Source organism: Episyrphus balteatus, chromosome 1, assembly GCF_945859705.1.
Source record: "Episyrphus balteatus chromosome 1, idEpiBalt1.1, whole genome shotgun sequence".
Lineage (NCBI taxonomy): Eukaryota > Metazoa > Arthropoda > Insecta > Diptera > Syrphidae > Episyrphus > Episyrphus balteatus.
In genome coordinates, this window is record NC_079134.1 from 85,983,380 (window position 1) to 85,997,009 (window position 13,630).

The 13,630-nt window shown below is 39.7% G+C and overlaps 2 protein-coding genes across 2 annotated transcripts; both read left to right on the forward strand.

Annotated features, from left to right (window-relative positions):
* The first annotated feature begins 9,884 nt into the window (after nt 1–9,884).
* Nucleotides 9,885–11,366, forward strand: LOC129907962 (uncharacterized). The gene has a single exon (XM_055984404.1). It carries the CDS (start codon nt 9,885–9,887, stop codon nt 11,364–11,366), a length of 1,482 nt encoding a protein of 493 aa, XP_055840379.1.
* A 974-nt stretch (nt 11,367–12,340) lies between these two features.
* On the forward strand, nt 12,341–12,955 carry LOC129907978 (uncharacterized). Its single transcript, XM_055984405.1, has one exon. It carries the CDS (start codon nt 12,341–12,343, stop codon nt 12,953–12,955), a length of 615 nt encoding a protein of 204 aa, XP_055840380.1.
* Nucleotides 12,956–13,630: the final 675 nt, after the last annotated feature.

Genomic DNA, 13,630 nt, shown 5'->3' on the forward strand with positions numbered 1-13,630 from the left:
AAGTAGGGAATTAGAATTAGTTTTAGAGGAACTTTTTAAATCAATGACCGAAGGATTAGGGTGCACCAATTTAGTTGAGCACAAAATTAGAACATCTGCAGAACCAATTAAGCAACGTTATTACCCTGTTTCGCCGGCGATTCAGAAACATATCGATAAGGAGCTTCAGGAAATGTTAGAAGCTGGGGTGATCGAAAATTCAAAGAGTCCTTGGGCATCTCCGATTCTTCTTGTAAAGAAGAAGGATGGTAGTTTTCGGTTTTGTGTTGACTATAGGAAATTAAATGAAGTTACTGATAGGGATGCTTATCCACTCCCCTTTATCTCAGCGATTTTGGACAAACTTCGAAACGCGAAGTATTTGTCTTCGTTAGACATTAAGTCTGCATACTGGCAGATACCTGTAGAAGAAGAGTCGCGGAAATACACAGCCTTTACTGTACTGGGAAGAGGTCTTTTCCAATTTCGCAGAATGCCTTTCGGCCTCCATAATTCTCCGGCTACATGGCAGAGATTTATTGATGATGTTTTAGGTCCCGATTTAGAACCCTTCGTTTTTGTTTATTTAGATGACATCATCATCGTCATTGATTCGTTTGAAAAACACATTGAAATTCTCAAAGAAGTTTTTAAAAGATTAGGAGAAGCGGGTTTAAAAGTAGGTAGGGAAAAATGTAACTTTTGTAGACCGTCTTTAAAATTTCTTGGTTACGTCGTAGATAGGAACGGACTTCACGTAGACCCCGAAAAAGTGAAAAGCATGTTGAGGATTCCCCCACCGAAAAATCAGAAGGAAGTTAGTTTTGTAGGGACTATTTCTTGGTATCGAAGATTCGTTCCAAATTTTGCAATTTTAGTTAGACCACTTACCGATCTCTTAAAGAACGGTAAGAAATTTGAATGGACCAACGAATGTGAGGAAAGTTTTAGGAAAGCCAAAGAGTGTTTGGTTACGGCACCGATCCTAACATGTCCGGATTTTTCTCTGCCGTTTGTTGTTCAAACAGACGCGTCAGATTTTGGTATGGGGGCCGTACTTAGTCAGCAATTTGAGGATGGCGAAAAAGCCATCTGTTATTTAAGTCGGTCATTGAATAGGAATGAGAGGAACTACTCTACAACTGAAAAGGAGTGTTTGGCAGTTCTTTGGGCGATCGAAAAGTTGCGACCGTATCTCGAAGGTGTTCGATTTACAGTCGTAACTGATCATCACTCATTGGTCTGGTTAAGCAATCTCAAGGATCCACAAGGTAGATTAGCACGTTGGGCCATTCGGCTCCAACAATTTGATTTCAAGATTATCCATAGGAAGGGAAAAGAACATGTCGTTCCGGATATGTTATCGCGAGGTGTCCCAGAATTAGCGGAGATCACAGGTGCGGATTTAGACCCTTGGGTAGTCAAAATGAAATCACTAGTAGAAAAGAGTCCATTAGCGTACCCATCTTGGAGAGTGGAAGATGGTCGGCTCTATAAACATGTTAGGGTAAATCATATTGTAGTTCACGAAGAAAGTGAGGGGTGGAAATTGGTGATAGGTAAACAAGATAGAGCAAAAATTCTTAACGAGTGTCATGATGCTCCGCTTTCAGGACACATGGGCGTTAAGAAAACTTTTGCTAGAGCAGCGGAAAAATATTACTGGCCCAAAATGAGGGGGGATATAACAAAATATGTTAGGAATTGTAAAATTTGCCAAAAAGTGAAACCGGTGAACGAGAAACCAGCTGGTCTTATGACGGAGAGGGTAGGGAATTCTAAACCATGGGAAATGATATGTGTGGACTTGGTGGGTCCATTGCCAAAGTCGTCGAAGGGTTTTATGTACATTTTAACAGTGGTAGATTACTTTACCAAGTTTCCACTTTTGTTTGCGTTGCGGACGGCAACGGCAAAAGCAGTGTGTAGGGAGTTGGAAGAAAACGTTTTTCTTCTCTTCGGGGTTCCAAAGTGGATCGTCTGTGACAACGGTCCCCAGTTTCGTAGCAAGGAACTGAAAGCGCTGAGTGATGCGTACGGGTCACAACTTCGTTATACAGCGCACTATCACCCTCAGGCAAATCCTGCGGAAGCGCATTAACCAAATCATCAAGACAACTCTACGAGCTTATGTGTCAGAGAACCATCGGAGTTGGGATTCGCAACTGGCAAAAGTGGCCTGTGCAATTCGAACTTCGCATCATGAGGTTTTGGGAGTTTCGCCATACTTTGCGAATTTTGGTAGGAACATGGCAACTAGTGGCCATGACGTAGGGCTTAGAGTTGGTGATAGGGACCAAAGTGGGGAAGAAATTGATAGGCAGTTTAGAAAGTTGAGAGAAGATATAGCTAAGAAATTGGAAGCGGAGGGCAAGAAGGCCGCAAAAACCTACAACCTTCGAAGAAGAGACACGCAGTATCAACCTGGCGATCTCGTGTGGAGAAGAAATTTTACGCTGTCTGATGCAGCAAATTATTATGCGGCGAAATTGGCTACCAAATTTGTTGGTCCATTTCGCATAAGTAAGCGAGTGTCACCTTGGACATATTTGCTTGTGGATGAAAGGGGTAAAGATCGGGGAACGTGGCACGTAAAGGATTTAAAGCCTTACATTGACGGCTGAGCCAAAAAGTCCCTTAATCTTTTTACTAATTTTGCTTTTAAATATTTTTTTATAAATTATATTCGATTTTCAATTTTAGTTTTTATAATTCGTGCCATTCTAATAATCTTGTTTATTTTCTTTTTTTTCTTTTTTTGATTAAATGTTTTAATGATGGATACCCAATGTTGTGTTGTTCACCTTAATCCAAGTCTCTCTTTAAGAAATGGTTTACTTTTCTTGAAAAGTAAACACATTTCTTGGGAGGTAAGGGTGGAGTTTGTTACGGTAAAATTTACCGCAACAAAAACCAGCTTTCGCTGCTTTCCTTTCCCCGTTCTCTTTTCGTTGCGGCTGCAAAATACTGGCGAAGTTGAGGGCAACCTTGGTTCCATCAGCCATTGGTGTACCTAGCCAGCGTTTTGCAAAAGCGACAAAAACAGGTGTTCGTGTTTAAAGTTCGAGTTGGACAGATGGTCCTATAAATGTCTTTTTGAAAATGCCCGCGGATGAGCTGAAGAAGTAAGGAGTCAAGAGGACTCTTACTTGCAACACAACATAAACATTAACATCAATGTGAACATCAGAATAAACATTAACATCAAATAGTAACTTAATCTTAACGTAAATTCTTTTAACGTAAAGTAACATAATTGAAAATCTTTTATATATATGTAAGCATAATGGGTCTTTAACGCGCTTAAATTTTTAGTTTAGTTCAAAGAAAAGACTTATCGGAATAATGGGTTTGAGTTTGGGAAATGCCTTCCTCCTTTCTTCTCGAAAAGTTTGATTTTAGAATTTTGTTCGTTCTTCGAATCACACGCGAATGTTTTATGGTTAACTGGGAGAATGCTCAGCGAAAGCTTTTTCTCGGTTTTGATTCTTTTTATTTTCCTCGTAGAAAGTAGTTGGGTTTGGGTCTGAACTCAGCCATTTAGTTTCGGCAAGTTTTGGAAGACCTCCAACAACTTGCTGAATCCGTGTTTGTGTGTGTGAGAGTAAAGTTTCGTTGAGACTCAACAACGGTGGCTTTCCTTAAAAGAAGCAGAGAAGCTTCCAGGAAGCCGGGAATCCGTGACCGACGATCACGAAAACGATTGATTGGAAGAATGTATGTGTGAGAGAATGGAATGGTCGAGGGAGGAATGTAATGTTGGGGATTTAGCTTGGAAGTTCACTTTTTGGTGAGCTAACCAAGCGACAAGTTTAATTTTTTGGAGGAAAAGAAAAAGGAGGAAGAAAAACCGAGAAAAAGTTTTACGATTAACAATACAAATCGAGGAAAGAATTTTTCGAGGAAATTTGAAGGTGTTTCGAGGAACGAAGAAGATTGGGGAAAATTTTCGAGAAAATTTAGGAGGCGAGAGAAAGTGGCATATAAAGATAAGTATAGTGAAAAATAATTAAATTGCGAAAAAGCAACTTAATATTTTTATTGTACATATATTTGATATAGTGGATTTATTCCGAAAGTTCTTTTTTTGTGATACAATTTCGAGATTTATCCCAATAATTTGTGGGACGCGGTATTTTTCTTAAAACGTTTGTTAACGGCCCATTTGCGGTTTTAACTTTTCTTTTTTTTACTTTTATTTTTTTTTTTGGCTAGCGGTTAACCGCAAGCCTTATTTAACTGTTGTAATCTTTACTTTTATATTTTAAAAAATTTGGTTTTTAATCCAGGGATTTTTAATCCCACGGTTTTTATCCAATTAAAAATAATTTAAACTCAAACAAACTTTGGTTCTTTATTTATTTTTTTTTTGGTTTTTCTCTATTAATTAGTTTTGGAATTTTTGCTAATTTTTTTTTTGTCATAAAAAAAATTCCTGGCGCCCATTTTTATTGCAAGTACCCCACTGTACTTGTAATCAAACATTCTCAGTAGATACCTTAATTGATTGGTTCGACAATCAATAAAGTTTTTCAAATTAATAAAATTCTTAATCCACTGAACCCAGCCCAGCTGAGCAGTCGTGGTGGTAGCTTTTATTAACAGCTACTTGTTGCATTTTTTTTTTCGTATTCTCTTTTGATATCGTGTTCTTGTTTTGATCTGTCAAATTTAATTCATTCGCGTTTAAAACTTTCGTCGCATCGGTGCGTAATTATAATTTTGTTTATTAGGATTTTCGATAAATCCTCGCGGTTTTCAAGTTCGGTATAAATAATTAATTTAGTAAATAAAAAGATTTAAAGAAAATAAAGATTGTTCGAGATAGTTGATATACCCCAGAAAAAGTGCAACAATACTTCCACCATCTTCCAAGATCCTACGATTTCTTAATTACATTTTACCTATACCAATCTAATGTGTTCGCTATAAACTGTTCCTATTTCGGATACCTATCTTATCTATGCTTTACTACCTTCAATCAAGTCAATCTAGTGTTGTGTTAAATTAGATATCTACCTAACTATAATTTTAAAATATTTAGCATTATGTTCTAGTCTTATGTTTGTGTTTTCTTAAATCTAATATATATCTTTCCATTTAAATAATTTTGCGAATTTCATAATCTTTTAATTTCCTAATTTTACTTTACTTTGTGTGTTATTATATTTAATGTGTTCAATTATTTTCTAACTTACATACCTACCCTTTTTAAAAATTTCATTTTGTGTGTGTTGCTATTTTTTTTTTTTTTTTTTTTCAAACCTTCCAATCGTTGTGTTTAGAATTCATCGAGAGATTCACTCGGGTTGTTGTGTTTGTCAATGCGTACTTTTTCTTTTATTCACAGGTCAACTATCCCTCTACGTGTGCGCACAAGTATACGGATACAGACAAAAGGTATGTGAATGTATGTAATTTTGGTTTTGTTTTGATTCTTCTCATTCGTCTTTTTTTTGTAATAACCCGAGAGCTTTGACCTATTTTTCTTTTTGTTTCAATTTAATTTTGTTTCTTTGAACGTGAGGACATTGACCTCTGATTTTAATTCCATTTTTGTGTCAGCTGATTTACTATTGGAAATTCAATTTTTTTTAAATACTTTAAATGTCTATGAATTAATTTTGTAAGAAAATATTGTTCAATGCGAGAAGGATATTTATGGATATGTATATATTGTATCGAACTGCATGAGCTTGGTAACTCTGCAGTCGATGTTTTACTTTATAATTTATATTTTTATCTTATTTTGTATCGAACTGCACGAGCCTGGTAACTCTGCAGTCGATGCTATAATTTATAATCTATATTTTTATTCTTTTAGGTAACTTGACGAAAGAGTAGCTTTCGTCTTATTTTTATCTTTGACGAAAGTCAGTTCTAATTTGAAACTCGTGAAGGAAGCCGGAGTCTAGCAGGAAGCAAGTTTAATAAGCAGGGTTTTTATTGTGCAGCGTCTTTTTATGATTTAAAATAAAGAGTGGTTTTTATAACATTTTCCACTATAATTCTTTTACGTGTTTTATTTTTACTGGTGAAATATTTGTACTTCCATCTGCCTCCGCTGTGCTACGATACATTTGGTCCAGGTCGAGCCTGATATTGTACCAGCGACGGATCAGTGCAAGCGCGTTGTAAAAAAAAAAATGTATGTGCGTGTGTCCGAATTGTATTAGTGAAATGTGTAAAAAGTGCAGCGCAGCAGGATCAAAATCTCGTTAAAAAAAAACGAGCGAAAAAAAATTTGCGAAAAAAAGTGCTACGAAAAGTCACGTAGACAGAAAGTCACGTAGACAAGCACAAAAAACGAGCACAAATCATGTCTCGACATGAGTAAGTTATTACAGGTTACAGCAGGCAGCACATTTTTTCATATTTACTATGTGCTCACAATATGTAATTAGCGAAAAAGTTTTATTTTCTTTTTACTTTTAATTTTATCTACGCACAAATCATGTTTCAACATTATGTGTGTAAGCGACAGTTGCAAATTCTGCATCAAGAATTTGAAAAGGGTAAGAGAGTTTTATCCATCAAAGAGAAAAACACACTCATACGTGCAGCGAAAGGAGAAGAAAAATAAAAAAGTAACTGACACTGACACACAAGAGCCAATGTGCAGCGATCACACAAGAGCGAATGTGCAGCGATCACACAAGAGCAAGAGCGACAGCAAGCTCATAGCAGGAAACAGGAGAATGAGACAAAATTTATTTCATTTCATTCGAAAGAACCAAGTCGCAGGACAAAGTCGTGTTTTCTCTAATTGATTTTCATTCGCATAAGTGCATAATTTTCTAAGCAAATAAACAATTAAATTTTTTTTATATCAAATTATTCAGCAGGTAAAAATACAGTCCACTATATTTTGTTAAATATATTAAATATTTGTGAAGCGAATGGTGGTGGTTTCGGCAGCAACAGTGCAGTGTATTTTGTTTTTGTGCGCTATTTTTTATTATCGTTATTTTTCTCTCTGGAAGTTTCTAGAGGAAAGAAATATGAGAAGCGATGGTGTGTGTGCATGAGTTATTTTTTTTTCTTTCTGGAAGTTTCTAGAAAGAAGGAATATGAGCAGCGATAGCGTGTGTGCAAGAGCAGGAGCAGGTATATGAATGTTATTTGTGGAAATAAAAATTCTGTGCAAGAGTAGGGGCACGCATATGGAAATTATTCTGTGTATTGAGAAAATCTGTGCAGCGATGGCAAGAGCAGGCTGTTGAAAATTATTTCAAATAACTGGATTATCTTTTGTTGTTTTGTTTGGTGTTTTTTTTTGTCGATAAAATCTGAGCAGCGGTAACGAGCAAGAGCATAGCAGGATGTTTGGAAATTTGTCCAAATGAATGAATTGTGCATTAGTGAGATGGATGAAATTTATATGTGTTATTTATTCTTTGCATTACGATTATTTGTATTGTTTTGGTTTTGTTGTTTTCTTTTTTTTTTTTTGACATGCCGTATATTGGGATATTTATTTAAAACATTCTGATTAGCATTTCATTTACTTTTTAAAGGTAAAATAATTTTCTAGAATGGGGAGTTGACTGTTGTTGTTGCTATAATGCTTGAGATAAGTTTTTTTTTTGTGTTTCCTTTTTTTTCTTACTAAGCGACGTGCGGTGAGTTAAAAGCGAGCAGGTATAGGGGGGAACGAGCACAATTGTGCCGATCGCCTCAATGAGATTGAAGCAGGAGGAACTCAAAGCATGCATATATGCGAGTTCAAAATAAATGAGCAGGAAGCAAATTAAAAAAAAAAAAAATGGAAACAGAGCAGCGAGCAGGGGAAAACTTAAAGCACGACGGTGCTAGTTTTCAATAGCAGGATGCTTGCAAGCAGCAGGAAAATGTCAAAACTCAAAAGTAATTTGAATTCTGACTAGCAGGAACAACATTATTTTTGTTGTAATCAGGAATTTTCTTTCTTTTAATAACAACAACAAAAGCAGCAACAGTCAACCTATATTTATATTTATTTGCGAATTATATTTACACTAATATTATTATTTTTTGTATATATATTTATATTGCCTACTGGGAAACACCACATTTAAGTACCTACTGCAAATTATTTTTATTTGATTTTTTTGGGGTTTCAGGTCAAGCATTGATAAACTTTATTCTAATGCCATGTTTTTTGTACCATTACAGAGCAGCGAGCAGGAATATTTTTAAATAAACAAGAGATGGAACAACAGCAGGTATCTAATGACAGCTATACGCTGGATGCAGGGATATTCTCAATGAGCAGGATGCTGGCATTCGTGCGGTCCCCAACCTTTAAGGATTGTTCGGTGGCAGCTGCTAAGGTCAGGCTGGAGGCCTTGCAGGACGCTTGGGCACAAGTCAAGGTGTCCGAGGCAAAAATTGCGTTGGCCGACGACCTCCTAGTCAATGTCGAGATGCAGCGAAGAATCGCCGAAGCAGAGGCAAATTACTTTGACGCCTATGCCGCCTTGAAGGAAAAGGTAGACTCGGCAGCAGGATTAGCAGGACAAGCAGGAGCAGGGCAAGCAGGAATAGCAGGGCCGATCGAAGTCCGGGTGAATCTTCCGTTTTCACCACATGACGTTAAGAACACCTGGGGCTACTTCGACGGCGATATCACGAAATGGCAGGGTTTCTGGGACCGTTTCGTAGCAGCGATTCACGAAAACGATAGGATAGAGCCCGCATACAAATTTTCTTACTTGAAGGCATCACTATCTGGCAGAGCAGCGAAAACTCTCGGTGAGTGGCAGCTCACCGAGAAGAACTATTGCGAAGCATGGGCTTGCATAAACCAGATCTACACTAAAAAATATGCAACATGCAGGGAGCTATTGCGAAACTTTTTTAAGCTTCCTACATTGCAGGGAGCACCTAGAGCTGGAGACCTGCAGAAGATGGCCAACACCACGTACGAAATGCTTCGTTAGTTGGCAGCGCAGGGAGTCCCGACCGAACATTGGGACATGATCGTCATCCATGTTCTGCATGAGAAGCTGGACGATGAGACGGCGTGCAGGTGGGAAGAGGTGCGGACTTCCGAAGAGCCTACCGCGAAGGAGTTCTGTGCCTTCCTTGACAAAAGGGCAGAAACTCTAGGTGGAACAGCAAGCAGGAAGGCTGATAATTCGTTGTCTTCACAACAAACACGGCCAATTCTAAGCAGGGTCGATAACACCAGGGCAGGACCGAGCAGGCCAGATACATCACGAGCGGGAAGAAGCGATGTGCGAGCAGGAGCAGGGTCGAGCAGCGGAGCACGAGTCGATAAAGCGCCATTACCTTGTCACTCGTGCAGCTCGACAGATCATCCGATGTGGCGATGCCCAGAGTTTGCGGCATTGAACTTGAGAGCTAAGCAGGTCCTGGTGAAGGAGAAGGCGCTTTGTCCAAACTGTCTGAAGACCGGACATGTGCCCAGAGACTGTTTCCAGGGGCCATGCATAAGATGCCCTGGTAAGCAGATTCACAATAGTGTACTCTGCCCTATGAAGGAAATAAGGAAAGGCGATGCAGTCTTCCATGCGCAGGAGAACAACAGGAAGAGAAGGAGCAATGAAAATAAGCAAAAGCGAGATTGACTAAGCAGCGAGCTAAGGATAGAGCTGGCTGGCGAAGCTTGTTGGTTGAGGCCCAAATCCACAGCGGATTGTAGCCGCCTTATGGCGCTGGTCACCCTAAGTAAGTAAGTAAGAGATTGACTAACCGTCCATTCTGATAAACGTCCTCGGTTGGACAAATGCAGGAAGCAGGAGATAGCAGGAAGTGAGCAGGAAAGTAAGTCTTGGGGCGATTTTAAAAGAAATAATAATGTACCAAATCAGAACAATAAAGATACAAATACAATTTATTCGACATCTTTTAATGAGCAGGTAAATTTTACTTTGATGCCTACGGCACAGGTAAGAATTGAGATGGATGGCAGGAAATATGGTCCAATAAGAGCGCTTTTTGATACAGGTGCACAGCCCAATCTGGTTAGCTATCAGCTTGCCCAGAGATTGGCTTTACCAAAAGAGCAAATAGCAAGAAGAATGGTTGGTGTTGAAGGCGAGCCCTTCAATATCAAACACAAAACCACACTCTTAGTGAGTCCATGGTTCAATTCGCAGGTTTCAGTAAAGCAGGACTTTTTGGTGCTACCAAAAGAAAGCAAATGGCAGCCAATTGTGCCTACACACAATTTGCAACAGCCAGAGAAAGACATAGCAGGGCCAATATTGGCAGATCCATATTATTGGAAAGCAGGGCCGGTAGATTTATTACTGGGGTGCAGGTTCGTAGCAGAAACATTAGTTTCTGTTGCAGGGCGTCAGCCAAGCAGGATATTAGAGATGGAAACTATATTTGGCAGGGTCATACTCGGAGAGTATGAGAGCAAAACACATAGCAGGGTACAAGAGCAGGTGTCGCAGGTCGTGTGCATGGACAATAATCAACTTCATGAATCGCTTAAGCGTTTATGGCAGTTGGATGACATTGAGATGTCATCGAGCAGATCACAGGAGCAGGAGCAAGTAGAGCAAAATTTCATCAAAACGTTTTCACGTGATGACTCTGGCAGATTTGTCGTGACAATTCCCCTAAAGGAATCAGTGAAGGAAATGGGCAGTTCAGAGCTTACAGCAAAGAGAAGATTTTTCGCTTTAGAGAAAAGATTAGCAGGAGATTCTGAATTGAAACATATGTATATACAATTCATGAGAGAGTATGAGAGAGCAGGACACATGGTACCAGTAACTGGCAGAGCGCAGGGTAGCACAGTATACCACATACCACATCATTGCGTCACTAAGAAATTTAGAGTTGTATTTGATGCAAGCTGCAGGACAAATAGAGGCATTTCATTGAACGAAGTGCAGATGTTGGGCGAGAAGTTACAGAAGGATCTGCACGAAATTTTAATGCGATTCCGTAGGCATCGAATTGCCATCAGTGCGGACATTAAAATGATGTTCAGAATGGTGAAGGTTGTGCAGGAGCAATGGGATTTGCAGCGTATATTTTGGCGAGAGAATCAGCAGGACGATTTGAGAGAATACTGGTTGACAGTCGTCACCTATGGTATGACATCATCAGCTTACAATGCTGTGCGAGCATTAATGCAATGTGCGAGGGAAGCGGAGCCGGAATTTCCAAATGCTGCTAAAGCAATTATGGAAGATTTTTATATGGATGACTGCACCACTGGTGCTGATTCCGAAGAGCAGGCGATCGAATTATCGAAAGATATAGATCATGTTTTGAGAGGAGCAGGGTTTGAGCTTAGAAAATGGAAATCAAATTCCAGGGCTCTGGTGAAGGATATGAATTATGAAGAGCAGGAGTCAATCTTATTTGAAGATGACGAGAAGGCATCAATTTTAGGCCTTAAGTGGCTACTTGAGAAGGACTAATTCACTTTCGTGGTGAAAACACCAACAATTGAGCAGGCAATGACAAAGAGAAGCGTAGTGAGCAGCGTGGCACAACTTTATGATCCTAATGGGTTTATAGCTCCAGTTACGATCATAGGGAAAATTATTATCCAAGACATATGGCGTTTGAACGTCGGCTGGGATGAGACATTACCAAGAGAGATATATGAGAGATGGAGAGAATTTTGGAAGGAAATAACATTCCTAGAGAATGTGAGAATTCAGAGATGGATTGGTACCTCGAAAGAGATACAGCAGGAATTACATGGGTTTTCGGATGCGTCCGAAAGAGCATATGGTGCAGCGATTTACGTGAGAACGATATGTGCAAATGGCAGGATTTCAGCAAGTCTCCTCACAGCAAAGACACGGGTTGCACCACTCAAAACAGTGACAATACCGCGGTTGGAGCTTGCAGCAGCGGAATTATTGGGACGACTAGTTGCTAGCGTCATCAAGACAATGGAATGGGCAGGTGTCGAGTATGAGCTCTGGTCAGACTCACTCGTAGCGTTGCATTGGATAAACAAACTTCCATACAATTTGAAAACATTCGTAGCAAATAGAGTCGCGTCTATACAGACGAACACCGAAGTCAAAGATGGAGACATGTCAGGATAACCCGGCTGATCTCCTAAGCAGAGGAATCAAGCCATCAGCATTGGTAAATAACAAGTTATGGTTGCATGGGCCGGAATGGTTGACAAAACCTCGGGCGAGCTGGTCATCTGAAAAGTTTGTGCCAAATGTTTCAGATGGGGAGAGGGATGAGATGAAGGTTTTGATAGTTACTAGAGTTACAGAACCCTTATCCATCTACGTGCGTGAAGCACTGGAGCAGGAGTATTCCATTGATCGAATACACACCAACACTAGAGAAGGCTATAAATATAATCAGCTATGTTCTTCGCTTTGCCAACAAAACTAAAGCGAAGGTAAAGAAACGAAAAGAGATGGAGAAGCGATATGGCAAGAGAAGGAGACGTTATGAGCAGCGAGCGAGACGTTTTATGCGTCGAACGAGAAGGACAAGAAGAGCAGGTAATATAGCAGGGGTACTTGATCAACTTGGTCATTTACTAAAAAAAGAGCAGGAAAAGTATTTTTCGAAAGAAATTGCTTGTATAGAGAAGGACTGGTGTTTACCAGAAAAGAGCAGGATAGAATCTCTGAAACCAATTCTAGATGGCAAAATGATTCTAAGAGTTGGTGGAAGATTAGAGCGAGCAGAGATGGAATACGAGAGAAGGCATCCAGCTATCGTACCAAATGGGTCTCGACTAGCTTGGCTAATCATGCATAGTGCTCATTCAGCAACTAAGCATGGAGCAGTGCAGGTCATGATGCAGCATATTCGTCAGAAATTTTGGATTCCAAAGATCCGAAGCGAGCTAAGAAGTTATCTACATAAGTGTTTAGTTTGTGTGCGACACAATCATCGCTTTGAGATGCAATTGATGGCTGACCTACCATCAGAGAGAGTAACAGCAGGAAAGACCTTTCTGCACACAGGTGTGGATTATGCAGGGCCGTTTGAGATAAAAATGGAGCAGGAGAGCAAATCATAAGGCAGAAATGTTGGGTCGCTATTTTTGTCTGTTTGACAACAAGAGCAGTGCATATAGATGTGGTATCACATCTCACTTCAGTAGCGTTTATTGCTTGTTTCGAAAGATTCATAGCGAGAAGGGGCAGATGTGCAAGGTTATACAGCGACAATGGTACAGCATTTGTTGGTGCAGCGAAAGAATTAGAGAAGGCAAAAGAGCGTTGGCTAGTGAAGGATACTTTTGAGCACTTGAGCATGAAAGGGACGGAATGGAGATTCATGACTCCAGCAGCACCACACCAAGGTGGTATATACGAAGCAGCGGTGAAGTCAATGAAATATCATTTGACGAGAACAGTTGGAGCGAAGGTTTTAGCATATGAGCAATTTTTGACATTACTTACTGGGATCGAAGCCATCTTGAATTCAAGACCGCTACATCCATTGAGCGACGATCCAAATGATCTGCAGGCGTTAACGCCGGGACATTTTTTGGGTGGTGAACCATTAGTGTTACCATTACCATTTGTGACTAATGAAATGCCAAATACAAGAGGCATAAAACTATGGAAGGAGCGTAAGACTATGCTTGCGCATTTCTGGACCAGGTGGCAGGAAGAGTACTTATCCACTCTATATGAGAGAAAGAAATGGCGCAGGGAGAAATATGGCTTGAGAGAAGGACAGTTGTGCA

Excerpts from the sequence above, each read along its gene's own strand:
- LOC129907962 (XM_055984404.1), top strand. The coding sequence starts at position 9,885 with ATGGATGGCAGGAAATATGGTCCAATAAGAGCGCTTTTTGATACAGGT.
- LOC129907978 (XM_055984405.1), top strand. The coding sequence starts at position 12,341 with ATGGAGAAGCGATATGGCAAGAGAAGGAGACGTTATGAGCAGCGAGCG.